Genomic DNA, 24,140 nt, shown 5'->3' with positions numbered 1-24,140 from the left:
ACGCTGATCAAAATAATGCTTAAAAGAAAACAACACTTATTTGCAATATACTAGGTATTTCTAAATAATACAGGTATTAAACTAGCTATTGTGTAATATGCTCTTTTCAGCATCAATTTATCGTCCCAAATTCAGATACATTTGAGTACTATCTAAGGGAAAATTTTAGTTTATCGGGCCATTCCACTTCCAAAGAATAGATAATTTATTTGTTAAATCAGTACCTATAAAAGACTCTCTCTTCATCACCTTCCCTCACCCTCCACAGAAGTGTTTTGAGGCCCGGTCCAATTTTCGGCGTCCTCGGAATTCAGTGAGTCTGTTTTGAGTGAATTACATTAAATCATATATTAGGTACTAATCGATACTCTTACGGTGAAGAAAATCATCGTGAGGAAACTTGCACATTCAGGCATCTGAATGTATTATCATGATATAAGCTGGATTAGGTTCTCCATTCCGGAAAGCGTCAAATGGAAATCGCTTCGTGTAATTGCCTAATTTACCCATTCCAATGTCCTGGTTACAGACGCCGTGTGGTTCACTGCATTTTAGAATAAATAGACCATTATCATCACCATATCTTTCTAATGGCCGTAAAAGGCTAATTAAATTGGGTGGACTCTTATTGTAGGCGATGGGCTACCAAACCAACCCAAGGACTATTTGAATCTTAATTCCAGCATTTGTAGACCAAAATAATGATATCTACTTACATACACTCCAATTCATTGTAGCGAGTAGCAAAACTCAGTAAGTATTTTAAATTAAATCATTTTTTTTCATATTTTGGTATTTCTTTTCATATAAGTAAATCAAATACTTAAATTTAGCTGAATTATATATTGAATTCATGTTAAACTTTACAAGCTAAGACACAGCCCACTGTTAATGATTTAGTAAAAACTTAAGTCATCAATATAATACTTTCGAATAATTTCATACGTTTTATCCTGAACATCAAGACTTTAACTGCCTACCTACATTCTCATAACATCTTTAGCATTAATAAATCTTAATTTTGCCGAAAAATAATCACTCCTCTTTTTTAGACCTTTAACGCCCAAATAATATGGGAAATTATTGTGGGTGGCTAAATAAAATATTCCTGGCTTGTTTCTGTCCACATTCAAACCCATAATATTTGTGACCATAGGTTCTCTATCATGGCATTTATTATATCTAGCATCTTGTACTGAATCACATTGTACTGCTATAAAGGAGTCTGGATTGTCTAACGCAGCTAACCAAATAGTGAAAGATCTAATATGACTACAGAATACATTACAAGGCATCCATAAAATATCTCCAGGTTGGAATTCTCCACCGTTGACGTAAAAATTAACATGTCCTACAGGAGTAGCCATGCCAAAACCATCTATATTTGTTGATATAACATCTACTAAGTCAGCATCATCTTGATCTAAACGTTCATCTGGTCCCAAATTTCTGAAGCAAGGCCCCGAAGGATCTAACGCAGTTAACCTTGATATTTTTACTCCTGTTAATGCGTAATAGTGTTTGGCCAGGAAGCTCATTATTTGACCTCCGAGACTCAGGCCGAGTATGTCAAGTTTCTTTGGGTCAAAAGGTGATATTTTCGTCAAATTTGCCAACATTTCTGCCGTGTGTCTGCCGACTGTTCTCGTGAATCTTGCAGCTCTGAAAACATAAATGAAATATTTATATTTTTTATCTTTTTCATCTGTTTTATTTATAGAATTAATCGACATAAATTCTTAATATATGTTTATACGTCTATATTTTTAACGGGGTAAAAAGGGCCATAGTCACAAGACAAAGAGGCTAGGTTTAGATGGATTGTGATGGAATAAGATTTATACATTATAATCTACCATAAATTGAGCTGATCTGATAGTTACTCATCCCGTACAGATTTTAAAAGTCAATCAAAGTTTAAAAACTTGAGATTCATCTTTTAAGCATTGGGCTAACAATCTGATACTATACAGAATTAATTTCATCAGTGAAAAAAATCGTAAAAAGACGTGAGATATTTTAAAAAACAAGTCTGGGGAACCTGCGTTTAACAGTGTCTCCATATTAAGATCTATCACGTTAAGATTATCACAAACAAATCTGGTTTGTTTATTATACAGTTAGGTCGCATTCATCACGATGTACACGACAGTCATAAACAAAGAAATCTGAATAACACAGCCCTATTTTAGTTTGAGTTCTATGGTCATTAAAACCTATCAATATAACAGGTATTAAAGGTAGGTTACAAATAAACTTACTTATGCACTTATAAGTTAGGATAATGTTGCTAGTAAAAAAAATTGGGACCAAATTTTATGCATTGTCATTTCGTAAAGAGGTAGTAGATACAATATTAAAAACTTCTTCCCCCAAAGATTATATTTATATAGAAACGACGATTATAACAACAAAGATTTTAAAGTATCTAATGTTATAACACGAATTATTATCAGATGAGCAAACCTTACAAACTCTTTTCACTGGGATACTTTGGGATTTAATTTAATATTAAAGCTTGTCAAAAAAATTGTATAAATCTTACTTCATAGACTTTTGACATTTTCCAATTGCTATATTTACCTTAAAGTTCCTACGTAAATAAACCCAAAGAAGTGGTATACAGACAAACACACAACCTCAAATCAATCACATGCTGTCTACAACTTGGAACTGGGAAACTTAAGGGTTTAACTTATAGCTGCTATATTACAAAAGAGAACAATTAAAAAGGCAAAAAATTTAAATTAATTTATTTCAGGTTAATCCCCATATCAAAGTCATATGTAGTCCTCGGTTCCAAACAAGGAAATAAGAAATATCGTTTTTAACGCGCGAAAATATATCGCTGTTTCGCTTTCTAAAATGACGTGAAACGGAACATAGGTAGATATTCGAGCGATAAAAACGGCGTCGCGCGTGTCACGCTACAGGGACAAGATGAGAATATTATTTCTATTAACATTGTCAGTTCAGTTGTTGAAGTTAAATTATAATAGCATATGGTTTTATCGGAAATAAAACTTAAATACATTTATTTAAAGTATCTAATCCATTCATTTTCTGTTTCTCAACACCTTGTGTTACTGATTGCATTTCAAACTGTTATGCTTTGGTGCTCTAACATTAGCTTTATTCTATTTTTGAACAGTTAAAACACAAACAAAAAAACAACATTTTAATATATATAATATTTTAACAAACACTTAAAATAAAAATAAATCATATCTATTGGCAAATAGCGCCTGCGCTACATAAATTTTTATATTTTATACTAACATAATGGTATCGTCGTTGCAAATTTTAGGTTACAAGTTTATAAGATCGGGAAAATCTTGTTATCAATTTAGTAAAAACTTTAAATTGCCTGCAATACTAACAAACTGTTGATCTGACTAAAATACGTTGACAATACGTACAAATTGAACTAAAGAATATCACAGAATCACAATTAAACTACAGTTATATCCGGAGCATTCGCATTTGTAGCTAACATTGAGAATGAGTCTCTTCCTTTTTTCGTGCCCTTCACACCTAAATGGAATGGAAATATATTGGTCGTGGACAAATAATAGATTCCTGGTTTAGATCTATCTGTCAACACTCCCATAGTATTAGTTACTTTTGGCTTATTATCAAAACACTCGTTATCTCTCGCTTGTTGTATTGAATCACATTTAACACCTATAAAACTATGAGGATTTTCTAAAGCAGCTATCCACAATTTGTACGCTCTTGAATGACTGCACCATTCGTCGCACGTTGTCCAACTTGCGAGACCTGCTTGATTTTCTCCGCCATTTACATAGAAATTGACATGACCTACGGCCATAGCCATACCGTAAGCATCAATATTAGTCTTAACAAGAACTATGAAATCAGCATCATCTCTGTCCAATCTATCTTCAGGCTCAGATCTTCGGAAACATATGCCAAAGGAATCTAATCCAGTGAGTCTATCAATTGTGACGCCTGTTACAGCTTTGTATCTCTTTGCTATAAGCCCCATAGTTTGTCCGCCGATACTGTAACCCAGGATTTCAAAGTTCTTCGGATTGAAACCTACGTCCAGTGAAGTCAAGTTGGCTATCATGTCACCGGCATATTTACCAACCGCTCTCATGGCTCTTGCCAACCTGAAAATTAAAATAAGTAGTATAGTTTTTGAGAATATATAAATACATTGTAGTTAATTCCAAGTTAATTATAACAATTGTTAATGCAGCTTTTGGTATACAATTTTTGGATTAGCCTAAAAGTATATCAAGTTCGTAAATAATAGGTACTCTTAGTTCAATTCAATGTTAGTTATGCGTAATTCAAGTATACTTTAGCAATTCATTGGTTAGTAGAATTCCGTGCAGTTTTATAAGTTTATCATCATTCAGATCATGCATATTTTGGGTGCATTAATTTCGTGCATTATACGATACAGTGCATATATTATTTTTGAATTTATATTTGTAATTACTTACTTTTATTATTAGAATTTTGTTGTTTTATCGTTTTTTTTAATAAGTAGCACAATATACACAGTTAAACATATATTCTGACATTTTCGTAAATACACTTGCCTATTTATTTAAATAAATTTGGGATATTTTTATACATAAGAAAGTAGAATTGAGATTCAAATAGTGACAGGTTGCTAGCCCATAAAAAAAAGAATCACAAGTTTGTAAGCCTATCCCTTAGTCGCATTTTACGTAATCCATGGGAAAGTGACGGAGTGGTCCTATTCTTTTTTCGTTGGTGCCGGAAACCACACGGCAGTAAGCCAAATAACTGAACGTGGCCATTCAGCCTTTTCAAGACTGTTGGCTCTGGCTACACCGCAAGGGATATAGACGTGACCATATGTATGTATGTTTGTATAAGAAAGTATGTATTTTTAAATACATTATTTGAAAGTAACGTAATATAATAAACCGGGAGATATGACGGATGATGGTGTAAGTTTCACTAAACAAAATGTGGAATGTTACTTACGCGGGGTACTCAATAGTCGTAAACCGATTTACGTCCAACAACCACACGTTATACCCCAATCTCCGGTAATAAACATCAATAGTCCTGGCAAAAATGAAATTTGGACTATCCAAGAAGCCCCCAACATACATAACGGTTCTCTTGCTCCAATCCATAGTTGGATCTTTAGACATCTCTCTCATTTGGAAGTAGTTGTACGATTTCCGCTTCTGGGGTACATTTGGTTTCGCTCCAACGACTGTGATGGCAAGGAATTTGAGAGACTTGTCCGTGATGATGGCTGGTTTTGTTGAGCCTGGACCTGGAATTAGTGGAAGATGAAATATTAGTATAAAACATAAGACTATGACTCGAAATGACCAATTTTATCTCGATAGCTTAGTGATGGAATAACATCCTTATAATGGTCGATTGATTGGCCAATTGGCTAAAAGCAGAATCATTACTTTCACGTTGACGGCCTCTGTGGCGCAGCGGTAGTACGCTTGTCTGTGTCATCGGAGATCCCGGGTTCAAATCCCGGCCAGGGCATGATGAGAAAAGAACTTTTTCTGATTGACCTGGGGCTTGGATGTTTATCTATATAAGTATTTATTATAAAATATAGTATCGTTGAGTTAGTATCTCGTAACACAAGTCTCGAACTTACTTCGAGGCTAACTCAATCAGTGTAATTTGTCCCGTATGTATTTATTTATTACTTTAGTTTAGTTATTCTATCATTAAGCCAAACAGCTGAACGTGGAATTTTAGTATTTTCGAGACTATTGGCTCTGTCTTTCGCTCAAGGGATAAAGACGTGATCATATGTATGTATATGTAGTTTAGTTTTGATTATTTACTCTGACTGACATTAAAAATCTGCGCCAGCATCTTTTATCGTGCGAAAAACTATTGCTGTTTGCTTTTTCATTCATTTCATTCAGTCATTCTACGGGGGCTGATTCTCGTAGAAGTCAGTTGCGTAGTAAGTATAGGGCTGAAACCCTATGAAAAAAAAGAAAAAGAAGAAAAAAAAAAAGCAGAATCGAAAGAAACCTTAAAAGCAGAATCGTTAGTTAAGTTTCGTTTTTTAATAATTTCACCCGATTGATCATGAGCAATCTGCGCCCGAAGAGCAGGAACTGTGTTCAGACATTCAGAGTGCTGAACGCAGACTTTAAAATCTTGATCAAATTAAGTACGTCCTGGCAAAGGGTCAGGTCAAGAGTACCCGAAACCGCCGAGCTTGTATGAAGAGAGTTATGAATGTGGACGAAGCGAAAGAAGTATGCAGAGATCGTGGCAAGTGGAAAGAGGTAGTCTCTGCCTACCCCTCCGGGAAAGAGGCGTGATTTTATGTATGTATGTATGTTATTGATTTACTGTTTCCCTTCAAATTATTCGTCATTGGATACTCTCAAACCGCGAAACCGATAAAGGTCATAATTGTAAATATTTACACTCACTTATTTCAATAACAACACATCCTTAGTATACAAATGTTGTGTGTTTGTCGTGTACTTCCGTTCTCATTAACTTTTGACTCACTTACATCGGCTAAAACAATTGACGTCAAAACTCATTTTTTGACCTTCCATATCTATTTAAAAAGTGATGTGTAGTTTTGTTAACTCCATTTACATACGTAACCAAAAAATGACATTTGATATTTTAAGAGGCTTTAAGAGGTTTTATAGGCTAAGTTGGTTGCTATGTCCCAAGAAATATAAATAACATTTAAATTTTAAAAAAAGTAAAGAATATTATTATTAACTTATCTATCAACTCATTTAAACCAAACGAAATTTACAAGGTAGGTAAGGTACATCAAGGTATATATACCCTTGTCACGGGACAAATAACTGTCTCGTAATAAAAAGACTGAAACTCCACGTGGCTTGAGATTCAGTTAATGAGAGGTATCCAATACGAATATAAAATTATTTTATCTGTCGAAATAAATGACATTTACCTCCAGAACTGCGACTGAAGAACTTTTAGCAAGTGCGAGTATCCATACATACATACATAAGTACATAAAATCACGCCTCTTTCCCGGAGAGAGGCAGAGACTACCTCTTTCCACTTGCCACTGTCTCTGCATACTTCCTTCGCTTCATCATATACTTATCCATACTCATATCATAAATGCGAAAGTAAGATTAGTTGTTTATTTGTTACTGTTTTTTTTTTTTTGTTTTTAAGTTGTATGTTAATTTATTTATTTTTATTATGACTATTTATTATTTAACAGCCTTGAGCGTCGAAGGTGCCAAATACCGGATATAGGATTAACAAATGTATTTAATTAGTATAAGTACGTAAAAAACAATTGCGTACGTACATACGTATCCTAATATCACACGTGTTTTTATTATAGCTTATAATGAAAATACTAAGATTAATTGACAAAAAGCTATAATAAATAATTGATAAGCATACATTCCACTCGAAAAAAATTGTTAATAGTTTAGCAAAATGGGGAATATCACGTTTTAGATTATAATCTTCTGACTTAGGAGGTCGGTACAATTGCATTAACCTTGCATCTAAATGTTGAACGTGGATGAAGCGAAAGAAATATGCAACTATGCAGATTTCGTTGCAATTGGGGACATAGTCTCTGTCTACCCTATAATGAAGAGGATAAAGGAACAATTTTATGTTGCATCGCAAAGGCGCGATAACTTGCGACAAAAAATGGTACCTACCTAACTATGATAAGATAACACACCGATCATATAATGTAAATCAGAATTTAAAGAAAAATTTAATTTAGGCTATTTCTAAAATAGAATAAATGGGTTCTTCTCTTGAATTGGCATGTAACTTCTTCGTATTCATCGTTACTAACCTTCAGGTGAGATGGAAGCCTAATGCCTAATCCAATATTTAATGAAAAAGTTGAAATGCTGGTTAAGAATTCATGCAGCAACGGAGCTTTCTAAAGATTTAATATTTCGACGTTCAAAAAAAGCCAATTTCAATACAACCACGGCGGCGATAAAACAATAATTTAATGTACTTAATGTCACGTTTTTCATATAAATATGATTTTAAGCTTTTTATAGTTAAGTCGTTTAAGAAAAGTGATGATGACAGATGAAATTTCTTCCTCATATTTGTCGCAATAACTTGGTAGAAAAAATGAGGATTCTCAAGGGTACTATCGAGCTATTAATTCTATTTATTAAGATTTCCGCATTCTTAATAAAAACGCACATAATTAACTTTTTTTTGTCCTTACATCACAATTTTCAGAGAAGTGCGGTTAAAATATCCGAATTGTAAACAAGAGGTAGCGGGTTCGAATACCTCTTTTGATGACTCATTTTCGAATCAGGAACATAAATTATTAACTGATTGTTAACCGATGCTATGGTGGATATAAGTGTAATTTTTTCTTATGCAATTCAGGATCGAGGTCTTTTGACTCTATCTACCCCGTATGTGTGCTACATGCTGAATTTGAGATTATACGAACAGCATTTTTGTCCATTGAAGTAATTAAGTATTATATAAGATCAAGAAGTTCCGTGTGGTTCCCGGCACCAATAGATAAAAGAAAAGAACTACTCCATCTCTTTCCCATGGATGCCGCGAAAGGCGACTACGGGATATGCTTATAAACTAAGGATTCTTCTTATAGGCGATGGGCTAGCAACCTGTCACTATTTGAAACTCAATTCTATTATTAAGTCAAATTGCTGAACCTTTCAGTCTTTTCAAGACTGTTGGCTCTGCCTACCCTGCAAAGGGTATAGTGATTATATGTATATGATAAAGTAAACATATAAACATACAATCAAATAAAAATTCCTCAAAACTCTTTTTGACTCCACTGATACAATAAGTTGTTAAATATGACTTAAATATGAGAAGAAAAATAGAATTGGTCAGTCAATCAGTTAGTAATAGTGACTTTTATATCTTTTGGTAACAAATTTGATAGACAAACGAAAGAAAAGTTTGGAGATACCACGTTAAATTAATTAAAAACCCATGAGGTTTTTTTATTTTAATATATTAACATACCGTATGGTATAAGTTATTGTTGTAGTGTAATTGGAAGTATTGATGCCAAATACAACCCACAGAGCAAAGAACTTGGCACGACTAACGTTATTGACGATAAATTCACAAGCTTTGTGTTCTAAGTTAATTTTTTCATCTAAATAATTAAAATCACGACTATTGTTTCTAGATTTATGAATAGAAAAGATTAAGACACATATGTCCGATTAAGAAAATATAAAAAGTATATTCAATCAAATTAAAAATTAAAATAACGTACTGCCTGCTCTTTCTATCATATTCTTATTTTATTAGAAGAACATCTAATATATAAAAAATTCTCGTGTCACAATGTTCGTTCCCGTACTCCTCCGGAACGGCTTGACCGATTCTCATGAGATTTTGGGAGCATATTGAGTAGGTTTAAGAATCGGCCAACATTTATTTTCATACCCCTTAGTGATAAGAGTTGTCCACCCTAAACATTTTTTTTTTACCAGAAATTACTTAAAGATTATTTTTATGGCAAAACAACGTTTTCTGGGACAGCTAGTTACATTATATATTTGCAATGTTAAGGTTGCGGAGGTCGGATGGCAGTCGACATGACTTAACCAGCCAAGATCATGGTCAAATGGCCCACCCTGGGTCCACACAAGAGGTGAGGATATTACATTAAGTGTTTAACTTATGTTTAAATTATTTGTTACAGCTGTTGGCTGTGTGTCAACGCACCGCATCGTCAAAATATATGAATGCTAAGTAGGTACTTACATTCAGCCAAATATCCCGACGGATATCCCTCAATATCTTTGCTGCTATACATAGACGTCACACTATTGAACAAAATTGGCGCGAACAGCAAAAAAATCATAGACAACATTTTCACTTTTTTTTTTAAATCACTTTGTTTTTTTTTTTTTTGGCAGCGTACGTGCAGCCGGTTATGCGGTAGGAAGAACAATGTATTTTGAATCACATAGACAGGTTTTGGTACCTACGTTTTAGGGTTCAGGCTTCCGTTCGTGAAATTGTTTGTTTTTAAGTATGTATTAAATTATAATAATGACGAATTACTCTGTCAAATATACATATGTTGGGTCAAGGTGAAAATAAGTGTAAGGCATGATTTGACCTAACTAATCTTGAGTTATCTTTTCTGAAGTCATTGGTACAAAGCATGAAGTGGATTTGGATGTATTTTTCAGCCATCTTTCGACCATTGACATTCCGAAAAAAAAAGTATAAATAACTAAACGCAATGTCTAGAGGTTGCTGTAAGGTAAAACGATTATTTAATATTTAAACACATATTAAGGTCGAACTTAACTAATTAATTAACCATTTGTTTACTAAACTGACAAAATAATTAATAAAGGGCTTAATTAAATTCAAAAATGTTGACTTTGACTTTGAACCGAAAGCCTTGTAATGCACAGGCAACCACTACACCAACATACGTCATAGTGGCCGTCATAATACGTAGTTGAAATAAAACCAGTTAAAAATTAAGAGGAAAAACCTACAGGAGGTATTGATTATTATATATTCCAAATTCAAATAAATAAATTGCTTTGAATAACTACGATAATAAGTTAAATAAATCAGTCACATCACTATTGGTAAATCATATATATTTTTTTAATACATCGAACAACGTAAGATGAACGGATTAAAAAAAAAATGAAAAATTAATCTGTGTGGCCAATAATCTTAACTTTTGTTTTGCAAGAACCTAACAAGAAATATTAAAAAACCGTGACCAAATACTTAATAATTCATAAGTAACTGTCAATTTCCTGCCAAATTATATGTAGGTACTTATGAGCCATTTAATGGTTAGGTGAATGACATTCTCAAATTTAAATATCCAACCATAGAGGTAAAATTTACATCTTTTGAGCTTTTTGACCAAGATCTTGGAATGAATTAGACAGGTTTTACGCAAAGCGAGTCCCGCCTGATTTCCGTATTTTTTGCAGGAACCTAAGGAACATAACTTATATGGTTACCAATCCAGTAAGTTCAATGAGTAGGTTTCTTCACGATGTTTTTCCTTGCCGTAAGAGCATCGGTTAACACTCAAATTCAAATTCAAATTCAAATTCAAATTCAAATTCAAACTAATATAAATTACTTACAAAAAGAGTTATTGGTATCACATTGTCATTGGTCATGGCCGAAGTAGTATTTGAACCTACGCCTCCATGGATAAACATACATACATAAAATCACGTCTTTTTCCCGGAGGGGCAGGCAGAGACTACATCTTTGCCACGATCTCTGCATACTTCTTTCGCTTCCTCCACAGTCATAACTCTCTTCATGTAGCTCGGCAGTTTCGGGTACTTTTGATCTGACCTTTTGCCAGGACGTCCTGAATTAAATCAAGGTACGTCGTCTAGGCCTTCCGCCTTCTACCTTTCCACACTCTCCTTAGTAGGATTGGTAGGCTATGATAATTCATAACCCGTAATTTCATATACGTGAATATCAACAACGATTACAAAAATGTCGACTTCCACTTTATACTTATAACGTCTTTTCCCCAAACCGGCGTTCGTTCGACGTTATCATTTTTGGTAATTGTCAGCCGCTTGCGCAACGAGGATCTATGACCGAACCTTGCCCTTATTCGATAGGCGTGGAAACCTTAAGGTATGACACATCATAACGATTGGGCAATGTTATGGTAGGAATATAACTTGATTTCCTGATTAATGAAGTTTGTTGGTAGTAATAACTTACATACATACATATGGTCACGTCTATATCCCTTACGGGGTAGACAGAGCCAATAGTCCCGAAAAGACTGAATGGCCACGTTCAGCTGCTCGGCTTTATGATGGTATTGAGATCCAAATAGTGACAGATTGCTAGCCCATCGCCAAAAAAAAGGATCGCAATTTTATAAACCTATCCCTTATTCGCCTTTTACGACATCCATGGGAAAGAGGTGGAGTGGTCCTATTCTTTTTTGTATTGGTGCCAGGAACCACACGGCACTAGTAATAACTTCTTCCCTATTATTAGATATTATTAACGTGCATACATCATACTTTATCATCATCTTTTTATTCAAGGATTGATTGTTGACAAAACATTCAGTGACATTATATATAGATTATAAACTCCTTTCTAGTATCAGCACACAATAATTAAGGTATTTCTACTACTACAAAACATAACTTATTAATGCTATATATTTTCCTCGCTACCATGTCAGCATGGAAGCTAGATCTTTCAGTCTTTTCGAGACTTTTTATTTATTTTAGTTATTTATTTTTATGCTATTATACAAATAATAATAAAAGAAGTGAAATTAACCCAACAAATCAATATATAAAATATATAATAAATAATAAAATTCAGCTGCAAGGCTCATGATGAAAGTTAATAAGCTCATAAAGCGCTTTCATCAGTTTTCTAACAATTAAAAACGTTCTTAAAATTATACATATTTTACGCATTTACCGACATCTTACGAGGCATTTATCTGCGTCACATTAGGAAATATAAGTTATTATTACATTTCCTCTTCATTTTATTCATAACGTTAAACGTGAAAAATCAATTAAGATAATGTTGAAATCTCATTTAGTATTCATTTATTACTAAATATTTTCCCCGGCTTTGTTTACACTTTCTTCATAATTCAAATTCATAATTCAAATATTTTTATTCATTATCATAGGATGCTTCATATCGCTTAATAATTGTCAAATCTTTTAGTTTCACAACACTAGTTGACGTTAAATAAATTACTTAAAACTAAGTTTACTGCCGCTTCCAAGGCGTCAATGCAGAAGAAGCGGTAACAAACTGCACTGCAGCATTTTCTTCAACAACGTCAACTTCACAACTATCCAAACTTATCTTTTCTTTTTCTTATCACTTCTTCTTCCTCCTGGCTCTGGTATTGGTTAAATCGTCACCACTCTGAAGAGGAGCCCAGGTTTCACCCTTGACCATGGATCCTGGGATTGGGTGAGTCCGGTTTTTAACAAAACGACTCCCATCTGACCTCCGCAATCTTTGCAGGGGAACATAAAACCGTATTGGATCATGTTAACACATTCAGTCTGAATGTGCAGATTCCTCACGATGATCTCCCTCACCATAAGATCATCGATTGGTATTCAAGCTTATTTACATTCGAAAATAATCACTGGTACATGACTGTGGAGGAAGCGAAGGAAATATGCAGAGATCGTGGCAAGTGGAAAGAGGTAGTCTCTGCCTACCCCTCCGGGAAAGAGGCGTGATTTTATGTATGTATGTACATGTCCGTGGTGGGAAAATAAATACTTTTTATAATTAGACATTTTTTTTTAAATTAATACAAATCATAAAATTTATTTAGGCGTAATGCCTTGGTCCTTTTCCACGCGAGAAAAACTTAAACTTGACCGGTTTTAAACAGTCGTTTTATGATAAGAATCTGTATATTAACAGATATCTGTTTTAAGTATCGATTAGAAAAACAAACATTACCGGAGTGACACATTACTGACCCATTTTCAAAGTCGGTCATTGCCAAGCTCATAAGATGTATCTTCTTTATTCAAATGATATGACCCTTAAAGGTTTTTCTTATTTTTTTTTCCATATGTATGTGTGTAATTTTGTGTGTCGTCTCAAATAGTACCTACTTGTAATTCATAATTTTAATTATTATATTTAATTTTAATTATTAAAAATATTAAAAGAAGATAAAGACCCTTGGTAAAAAAAGTTGTTTAACTTTTATTTGTACGAAAATATAAACGAATATCCAAAAATAATGAAATCAGCATCTTAAAATACTTTACACTAATAGTAGTCTATTATTAAAAAAACAAATTAAATTATAGACTTAGGATATAAACTTAGGACTCCTCTTTTAGGCGATGGGCTAGCAACCTGTCACTAATTGAATCTCAGTTCTATCATTAAGCCAAATAGCTGAACGTGGCCATTCAGTCTTTTCAAGACTGTTAGCTCTGTCTACTCCGCAAGGAATATAGACGTGACCATATGTATGTATGTATGCAAATTTAATTACTTCTTTAATCCATTCAGCCTCTACGAGACTGTGGGCTCTGTCTACCCCATAAGGCATAAAAACCAGACTACTACTTGATTATATGTAGGTACAAACATAATAAATTTCAAAATAACTAAAAGAATCTTACTGTACATATGTCCAGGTAATAATCAACTTCTTAACTTCAGTGTTACTTTGTTTAAGATTAACAATTTTGATATTGTTATTCTAAGCCTTGACTATACTAATAGGCCATTCCTATATAAGGTTTTACATAGAAAATGACGTTTACTATTACAAACATACAACATAGCATATCATTTCTCAAAATCTGAACGTGCAGAAATATCCTAATTAAGATGTAGGTATATATGTATGTCTTGTTTGTTTGTTGTTAAATAAAGGTCATACACACAGCATGCAAGCTTGATCTATACAAATTTAAAAAAATCATAGACAAAATACCATTCTGTTCTCAAAACTTTAGGAAATATGTGACAACGTCTTGAACTGTATGCAATTTTCTGCCTAGTTTATGTTTAATAGTGAAATAAATCTCAGAATTCAGGTGCAGGTTGAAAAAAAAAACGCTATGATTGTATCGCGATCATGAGATCATTACGATTTTTATTCTCCAAATGTAACTTCAACATACATATATATGGTCACGTTTATGTCCCATTGCGAGGTAGACAGAGCCAAAAGTCTTAAAAAGACTGAATGGCCACGTTCAGCTATTTAGCTTAATGATAGAATTGAGATTCAAATAGCGACAGCTAGCCCATGTTTTATACTAATGAAGGGAAAGTTCGGAGTGGGAAGACCTAGACGAACGTATCTTGATCAAATTAAAGACGTCCTGGTAAAGAGTCAGGTCAAAAGTACCCGAAACCGCCGCATGCTTGAAGCTTGCATGAAGAGAGTTATGAATGTGGATGAAGCGAAGGAAGTATTCAGAGATCGTGGCAAGTGGAAAGAGGTAGTCTCTGCCTACCCCTCCGGTAAAGGGGCGTGATTTTATGTATGTGTGTATGTAGTGATAGTGCTAAGCCACCTGCCAACGCAGTGAATCAACACTGTCGCTGTCCGCAGTTCCGTTTTACGTCATAATAAAAAGCGCCAGCGCAAATCTGGTTGGTTTGAAAAATGGTTTAACATCAAGTATCCTGAATATGTATGTAGGTACCTATGATCATCTAACTCGGTAAAGAGATTTTTTAACCAATTACATTTACTTTATAGGTCGCGATGTGAATTTGAAGTGTAGGTACCTGTTAAGGAACACGCTTTTGTAAATCTACATACATACATACATATGGTCACGTCTATATCCCTTGCGGGGTAGACAGAGTTAACAGTCTTGAAAAGACTGAATGGCCACCTTCAGCTATTTGGCTTGATGATAGAATTGAGATTCAAATAGTGACAGGTTGCTAGCCCTTCGCCTAAAAAAGAATCCCAAGTTTGTAAACCTATCCCTTAGTCGCCTTTTACGACATCCATGGAGTGGTCCTATTCTTTTTTGTATTTATTGCCGGGAACCACACGGCATTTGTAAATCTAATCACCGAAAATTGAGATTTGTTTAACTATAAAACAATCGAGATTATGATCAATTTATTCTCAAATTCACATAGATATATATAATTTCTTATCTGTTTCCCATTTTACGAGTATTAATTGAAAAAATTGATCACCAGTTGTAGGAACATAATGCTATTAAACTCGTCTTAGTGTCGAGGCTAAATTGTAATAAAAAAAAATCATACTCACATGAATCTGGCGGCATCATATTTAATCCAGATGTGATCCCAGTTAAAAACAAAACAAATAACAAGTAACCTTTAAAATAGTACATTTTAATAACAATAAACTTTACAGAACAACCACTACTTGGTAGTAATTTTAAAAAGTATCTTAAAATTGTTTTTTAACTTGCGCGCTAGGGCTTATAGTAAATCCCATGGAATAACTTTTCTCTGAAATTACTATGAATTTGTGAGTAATTTCAATGAGCATAACAATTTTAATATAGGTTCTACACACAAAGGTTCTCTGCTTAACCCAATTGTAGGCTGTTACATAATGCTATTAGCAATTAATCCGCCTATTGTACTTAACAAATTTTAATTGTAACAATAAAAAAAAAATTAAATTAAATACACAAAAAATTCAGATATAAAAATAAAAACTCGCGCAATCAAAAATAACTGTTTAGTAGTTGGTACTTAGAGAGTACTTAGGTATAATTTCAAGTATTCAATCGAAAATTTGCCTAAAAACTTGCCTGCTGTACTTATTATATTTTTATAAGTGACACGATTAAAAGTGCTTTAACAATATATACGTATTAAAAAGTAGAAAGATCGTCTTCAAATGAAATAAAATCTAGAGTCATATTGACAGAAGTTAGTGCAATGACCTGAATATTTTGCATAGAAAAAAATGCGTTATCGGTAAAACTAAAATAGTTAGTCATCGTTAAGAGTTTATTGGTGTATGACTGTGAAATTTTTTGAATGACGAACATTACATATGTATATAAGCCACGTTTAGTCGTCTATTTCCCTTACAGGGTAGACAGGGTCAACAGTCTAGAAAAGGCTGATAGGCCACGTTCAGCTGTATGTTCGGCTTCATGATGGAATTTAGATTCCAATAGTGACAGGTTGCTAGCCCAATACCTACAAAAGGAATGCTAAGTTCATGTGATTATTATCCATTAGTTAATAAAAGTTGTAGATTTTAATTTTTTACACTACATATATACATTATATATACTAGAAAATTACGTTAACCGACTATATCAATAAAGATTAATTTAAAAGTCAATAAAAACAATATTCTAAAAACACATCACATCACCTACGCCATTTTGTCGTATTAAGTTTTTGCCGTCCATATAATTTACGCCAATACAATAAAAACATCCTTAGATCTTAAATAATCATGACGTCATCTAAAAATGATATAAACAGGCAAAATCCATACCATAATATTAAAAATGTGAAAGTGTGTCTGTCTGTCTGCAAGAAAATGACGCGCTCAGCCAATAACAGCGAAGAGTCTAAATCGCGATTACAAAGATTTCACAGATTGGAGCATAAATACAACTTCCGACTCAACATCGTCTGTCGCGCGGTTCCCCAGGCATCACACCTAGCCTGGCGGAAGATCTTCCCTTTGGTGGCGGTCGAGCCGAATCATCGCTCACGCTGTAGCTATTATAATTTCGAATCAGAATATATTTTCAATTGCATCTTGAGTAACTTAAGAGTCATTAAAAACATTTATAGGTGACTTCACTCGGCTGTCTGCAAGTCATTCAGTCATAGTAACGTTAGAGTTTTATATATATTATTATTTATATATATTCACATTTTCCATTATTTCTTTGCTCCTTATAGTTGCAGCGTGATGTTATATAGCCTAAAGCCTTCCTCAATTAATGGTCTATTAAACGCAAAAATAATTTTCAATTCGAACAAGTAGTTCCTGATATTAGCGCGTTCAAACAAACAAACTCTTCAACTTTATAATATTAGTATAGAAGATAGATGATTTGAAAAAGTCGCTGGTTTTTCCGCGCGTGGTTTTCCTGTTAAAATAAATTATAAAAATCAAGCAGAGCAAGCGAAGCAAAAAAAATCAAATAAAAAAACATCACGACACCGTATCTCTAAAACAAAAACTAGAATTAATTTGGTACATATTATTCTAATTACTTACCCGCATGGTTAATCTATGTTTGGAAATTATGTAAATGAGAAAAATGTTTGAATAGTGTACGCATTTTTGAGTTGCCGTGTGGTTTCCGGCACTTTAGAATAGAACTACTCCACATTTTTCCCACGGATTTTGTAAAAGGCGACTAAGGGTTTGGCTAATGAACTTGGGATTCCCCTTGTAGGCGCTTTTTACGACAGTCATGGGAAAGGAACAGAGTGGCCTATTCTTTTTTCGCTTGGTGCCGGGAACCCCACGGCACGGCCACCTGTAGGTATATCAAACTTTTTTATCGGTTACCTTAATCGTTCAACCAAAAATCGCCTTTCGTAATGTTATAGACAAAACGTAAATCACAATGTTTGCCAACTAAAAACTCAAAGGCTACCCAAAGAAACTCAACCTCTTAAAATTTATGAATGAATGAATTTGCCTTTAGTGCACTTGAAGACTTAACCATAATTTTATGTAAAACTACCAAAATTAGTGAACCACCCAGAACTCATATACTAATAAGAAGATTTAAAAGCCAAAGTTCGCACAAGTCTCATTTTGGTGGTATCAGGAACTTCAATTTTGCCTTATTCTTGTGAGTTTGCTCATTACCTTTTTGGCCAATTGATAGTTCTTCGTCGTGTCTTCTTTTGAATCCCATGGATGTCGTAAAAGGCGAATAAACCTTTCACGAGCTGAACCTAACCTTTCAGTCTTTTTCAAGACTGTTGGATCTGTCTACTTAGCAATATATAGGTATATAATTATATCCCTAGGAATATAATTTTATACCGGAACATAGTTATAAGAAAGCGATCATTACTATCTTACAAGGCATATAGTCATAAAATGGAGCCGTTTAGTGATAAGATTATAACAATAGATATATTATTTAACGATATAGAAATCTACCATACATTGAAATAAAACATTATTATGTATATATTTTTTTTTATTTGGGGATTACTCTCAGAATAATTGAGAAGCCAGAGAAAGAAGAAAGAAAAGAGATAGATAAGAAAAGAAGTATTTGCTATGCAGTTGCTTCTTCCATACACATTCAAATGTCAATAATGTACGAGTAAAAACTGTGTGTGCCAATGCCGAAGCCTACATTCGTCACTTTTTCACGTCATTTTACATACATACATACCTATGGTGACGTCTATATCCCTTGCGGGGTAGACAGAGCCAACAGTCTTGAAAAGACTGAATGGCCACGTACAGCTATTTGGCTTAACGATAGAATTGTGATTCAACTAGTGACAGGTTGCTAGCCCATCGCCTAAAAAAGAATCCCAAGTTTGTAAGCCTATCCCTTAGTCGCCTTTTATGACATCCATAGGAAAGAGATGGAGTGGTCCTATTCTTTTTTGTATTGGTGCCGGGAGCCACACGGCACAAGTCATTTTACATTTCAATAAATTTAATTTTAGGTTATATCTAATATATTAGTATTTACCAAATAGCCACAAGCTACAAAATACTTAAGCAGTTAATCCCCTTGAAGCTAGCGTCCCGTTCAAGGAACAAGAACGGAAAGCTCTTCAAAACGCACACAGTATTCCTTCAAAGAACAGAACGAAACGCTCATCAAAAATCTGGAACTAACTAAAAAATTCTCGAATGGGCTACACGTCTGTAATCATCCTCCTGGCGATTTTACCCGATTGATTCTTGGTTGAAAAAGGGCCCAAGGTCCGACTATTACGAGTATCTTTACCTGATTATAACCACCTTTAAAGTTAGTTATTTTAAAGAAGAAACGGAACCTATATACTTAAGACAAAGTAGGTATCTACAGTAATCTATAATTACTGTATACCAACTAATATTGTACTTAAATGCGAAATTTTGTTTGGTTGTTTGTTACCGCTTACGTATTATTATATATTATTATATATAATAATACGTAAGCGTATTATTATACATTATATAAACCGCTTATTATATAAACATGATATTTCTAAAATTAATCTTATAGAAATGTTATGTTTATATAATTAAGAGTCTGAAGAAGAACATAGGCTACTTTTCATCTTTGTAAAAATTATCGTTCCCGAGGGATTTACGAAAATCTGGATTCTTTTGTAAGTAGAGCTTGATTCGTCGTTGTCAATGAGCTTTTTTGTAGATGGCACTAAATAACGCGGGCGAAGCTGCGAGTAAAAGCTAGTTATTAATAATTCTGTGATGAAAACTGCAGCTTACAATCACAAAATATTTAAGTATAAAATCTATACTAATATTATAAAGCTGAAGAGTTTGTTTGTTCGTTTGAACGCGCTAATCTCAGGAACTACTGGTTCGAATTGAAAAAATATTTTTGTGTTGAATAGACCATTTATCGAGGAAGGCTTTGGGCTATATAACATCACGCTGCAACTTTAGGAACGAAGAAATAATTAACATTTTCCGTTAAAGAAAAAACCGGGAAAATTATTCATCCTTGAGGGCTTCAATGATGCCCAAAATAACTATTACACGCGGACGAAGTCGCGGGCACTGCTAGTTTAGATATAAATTCTGTAACTAGACGCGTTTGTATAATTATTTTGATTGTACTCAATAACTTATAAGAAGGCTCAATGTTCGCAATAAGATCCCACCATTATAATTATAAATAAGCATTAATAAAATTCATTATGAACGGAGTCGAGAGAACATTAACATTATTGCAAAAGATTACCTCATCTTGAGCAGCGCAGGCGCAGACTAAACTGCGAAGGCTACTATAGCAAAGCCTTCTTTTCCACTTTATTTCCTATTTCGGTGCCTTCCCCACCACGCCAAGAAAATGGCCGACAAACACAAGTCAGTGTTGCGCGCGATTCTCTACGCGTGCGCACGCCGCGACGCGTTCTTACCACTTTTTTTAAAAGTCGAAAACAACGAAACATTTCTCGTTCTCGGTTGCCAGTGTTTGTTTCGAAATTTCGTATTTAAATTTCGAACTAGTAGAATCAGTGACAGTTTTTGTGACGTTATTGCTTTGCAATTTCAAGTGGCATAGACAAGTGCACACTATTGTTTGCTTTGTTGACTTGCGCCAGCTGTCAAAATATAAAACAGATTATCAAGGTAAGAAGTTTTTATTGATTTCACAAGTAATTAACGCTCCATTTGTTTCGTTTTAAGGTGAAGAGGCTTTAATGTCGAGTGTGTCATACTTATTTTGGATGCGCACGCAATCGTTTTTATCGATTTTGCAACTTATTGGGCCAGGACTGGTTCCGTTTTATTTTTTTTTTATTTTTATTTTTGTACATATTTCTATAGTATATATACATATTTAAATAGTATCGTGTGGTTCCCGGCACCAATACAAAAGAGAATATGACCACTCCATCTCTTTCCCATGGATGTCGTAAAAGGCGACTAAGGGATAGGCTTACAAACTTGGAATTCGTTTTTAGGCTATGGGCTAACAACCTGTCACTATTTGAATCTCAATTCTATCGTTAAGCCAAATAGCTGAACGTGGCCATTCAGTCTTTTCAAGACTGTTGGCTCTGTCTACCCCGCAAGGGATATAGACGTGACCATATGTATGTATGTATGCATATTTCTATAGTTACTTTGTCCAACCGAACATACTATGAATGTTATATGTAGCAAAACGGTCGTTTCAAATTTTATGGGATGTTGTAAATTGTTTGAAAATGGCTGTTTGATAGTGTAGGTGTGCATGTGTTTACAGTGACTACTACATTCAGACATATTGTGACTTTGAAGCGAAAACTGGATAATTAACATATATTTGGGTCATGGATGTTATGCTGTTCCAATCGCAATCTTGAAAATGTTAATGAACCGAATAAGTTTGCATTATTTGAATGTTATGTTTTTATGACTGATCCAAAGGTCGTGATATAAGTTTTTGGCGAATCTAATATGATATCTATAGAAGAATCAAAAAAATGTTATAATTTTGACAAACAACTGTTTTATGTAAATTTTATTTTTATCTTATTGCGATTATTGCGATAAATTATGAAATTGTTGAATTCTGAAAATACGGGGCATTCCTAGTTTGGGCTTAATCAATCATAAAAAACAAACATACATGTTTCCAAACATTTGGCTAAAATTGTCTTACCGCGCGCGCGTTTTTTTATCATGGATGTCGTAAAAAGCGACTAAGGGATAGACTAATAAACTTGGGACTCCTCTTATAGGCGATGGGCTAGCAAACTGTTTCCATTGGAATCTCAATTTTATCATAAGGCCATTCAGCTGAACGTGGCCTTTCAATCTTTTCGAGATTGTTGGCTTTGTCTACCCCGCAAGGCATATAGACGTGACTATATGTATGCATGTAAAATCTTCATTGTTTTTATGGTGGAAATAAACTCCTTATTAATATCCTTCTTACTTGCCATCGGACCTTGGGCTCTAAAGATTATTCTCTAACTGAATAAGTAATTGTAGGTTTGTCAAGTGCCGTGTGGTTCCCGGCACCATTACAAAAAAGAACTGGACCACTCCATCTCTTTCCCACGGATGTCGTAAAAGGCGACTAAGGGATAGGCTTATGAACTTGGGATTCCTCTTTTAGGCGATGGGCTAGCAACCTGTCACTATTTGAATCTCAATTCTATCATTGAGCCAAACAGCTGAACGGGGCCACTCAGTCTTTTCAAGACTGTTGGCTCTGTCTACCCCGCAAGGGGTATATACGTGACCATATGTATGTATATATGTAATTAAGTAATTGTAGGTTTGTCAAGTACGCACAGTACTTGGTTGATAACCGGTAGGTAATTACCTATCTGCTTCCTACACGAAATCCTTGAGGGTATCCTACTACAATTCTCTTGCAACTGTTAACAATACATTTACTGTCAAACACATTGATCTTTCTGAAAAATAAATTGATATGACTCGTATTATTGTCAATTGTATTGATGTTTTACAATCGTACATACATTCATACATATGGTCACGTCTATATGCCTTGCGGTGTAGACAGAGCCAACAGTCTTGAAAAGACTGATAGGCCACGTTCAGCTATTTGGCTTAATGATAGAATTGAAATTCAAATAGTGACAGGTTGCTAGCCCATCGCCTAAAAAAGAATCCCAAGTTTATAAGCCTATCCCTTAGTCGCCTTTTACGACATCCATAGGAAAGAGATAGAGTGTTCTTATTCTTTAATTCCGGGAACCACACGGCGCTCTCTAGTAAAACTATATAATTAAATTCAAATTCAAAATTCAATTCATTATTATAGGATAGTTCGTATCGCTTAATAATTGTCAAAACGTATGGTTTAACAACATTGGTTGACGTCAAATAAATTACTTAAAACTAAGTTTACTGCCGATTCCAAGGCGTCAGTGCAGAAGAAGCGGTAACAAACTGCACTGCAGAATTTGCTTCTTATTAGAGGCTTTTCATTTAAAAATCGCCGTTATCAATAAAAAAACATGTTGCATCTGATAAGCGATTGATATCAAACAGATGCAACTGTGCCGTCACCGACAGATGTCGTTTCCGGCAGTCCGGCCGGCCGGAACGGCGAACGGTAACCGCCGTACCTTTGTCTTACGTCCAGATAACTGTTATGATGTTTTATGTATATTTTTATATACATGTATATTTTATGTATATGTATATTTTTACATACATACATATTATCAGGTATATATCCTTTGCGGGGTAGACAGGGCCAATAGTCTTGAAAAGACTGAAAGGCCATGTTTAGCTGTTTGACTTAATGATAGAATTGAGATTCAAATAATGACACGTTGCTAGTCCATCGCCTAAAAGAAGAATCTTAAGATTATATCCAATCCAATAGATTATAGCCAATCACACTTACAGCACCACTTACAAAAAGTAAGAAATTAAATGCAACCTATCAGAAGCGACGAATTAAGCGTCGCCTTCAAAAGAATACAGGGATTCCGCGATTCCTACGGGAACTATAGTTTTTACCGGGATGAAAGGTACCCTATGTCCTTTTCCAGACTCTTGATTATATAAACGTGATATTAACAAAAGATTAATTCTGTACATAACCCATTAAGGAGGTAAGGAACAAACGACAAATAATTCTGAAATCACGTGTCTAATAGCTGAAATTTGGGAAACACTAACTAAGTAAATAATCACTTGAATATTCTACGAAACGATTACTAGAAATTAAAAAGATGAAGTCGACGTTATTGAAGAAAATGCTCCAGTGCAGTTTGTAACCGCTTCTCCTGCACTCACGCTTTGGAAGCAGCAATAAACTTAGTTTTAAATTATTTATTTGACGTCACCCAATGTGAAACACTAAAAGATGTGACAATTATTAAGTGAAGTTTGAAATGTCCCATAATAAAGAATAACAATTTTGAATTTGAATTGAATTTGAAATTCCAACGGTACAAATGTACTGAGCAGTACCTAACTAGTGATA

At 34.2% G+C, this 24,140-nt stretch overlaps 3 protein-coding genes across 4 annotated transcripts in view; 1 reads left to right on the top strand and 2 right to left on the bottom strand.

The window, feature by feature from the left end:
- Positions 1 to 872: 872 nt before the first annotated feature.
- Positions 873 to 20,595, bottom strand: LOC132902238 (lipase member H-like). Its single transcript, XM_060946510.1, has 2 exons — positions 20,421 to 20,595; positions 873 to 1,662 (listed from the first exon to the last, which is right to left on the bottom strand). Exons 1-2 carry the CDS (start codon positions 20,423 to 20,425, stop codon positions 981 to 983), a joined length of 687 nt encoding a protein of 228 aa, XP_060802493.1. The 5' UTR covers positions 20,426 to 20,595; the 3' UTR covers positions 873 to 980.
- On the bottom strand, positions 2,758 to 9,930 carry LOC106135095 (lipase member H). The gene is made up of 3 exons (XM_013335290.2): positions 9,760 to 9,930; positions 4,990 to 5,290; positions 2,758 to 4,136 (listed from the first exon to the last, which is right to left on the bottom strand). The coding sequence occupies exons 1-3, from the start codon at positions 9,866 to 9,868 to the stop codon at positions 3,452 to 3,454; spliced, it is 1,095 nt and encodes a 364-aa protein (XP_013190744.1). The 5' UTR covers positions 9,869 to 9,930; the 3' UTR covers positions 2,758 to 3,451.
- The window catches only part of LOC106135096 (uncharacterized), a 98,136-nt gene continuing 94,548 nt past the window's right edge, over positions 20,553 to 24,140 (top strand). For both annotated transcript variants that reach the window (XM_060946509.1, XM_013335293.2), the window contains exon 1: positions 20,553 to 20,812. The gene's annotated coding sequence lies outside the window, so the exon portion shown is untranslated. The remainder of the gene's footprint in view (positions 20,813 to 24,140) is intronic.

Source organism: Amyelois transitella, chromosome 11 (assembly GCF_032362555.1).
Source record: "Amyelois transitella isolate CPQ chromosome 11, ilAmyTran1.1, whole genome shotgun sequence".
NCBI classification, from domain to species: domain Eukaryota; kingdom Metazoa; phylum Arthropoda; class Insecta; order Lepidoptera; family Pyralidae; genus Amyelois; species Amyelois transitella.
Note: the sequence above shows the minus strand (reverse complement) of the source record. Positions and strands in the feature narration are given on the sequence as shown.

Coding starts and splice junctions, on each gene's coding strand:
- LOC106135095 (XM_013335290.2), bottom strand. CDS start 9,868: ATGTTGTCTATGATTTTTTTGCTGTTCGCGCCAATTTTGTTCAATAGT. Junction 5,291..9,759: donor GTCGGGATATTTGGCTGAAT/GTAAGTACCTAC, acceptor CACTAATTCCAG/GTCCAGGCTCAACAAAACCA. Junction 4,137..4,989: donor ACGACTATTGAGTACCCCGC/GTAAGTAACATT, acceptor TTTAATTTTCAG/GTTGGCAAGAGCCATGAGAG.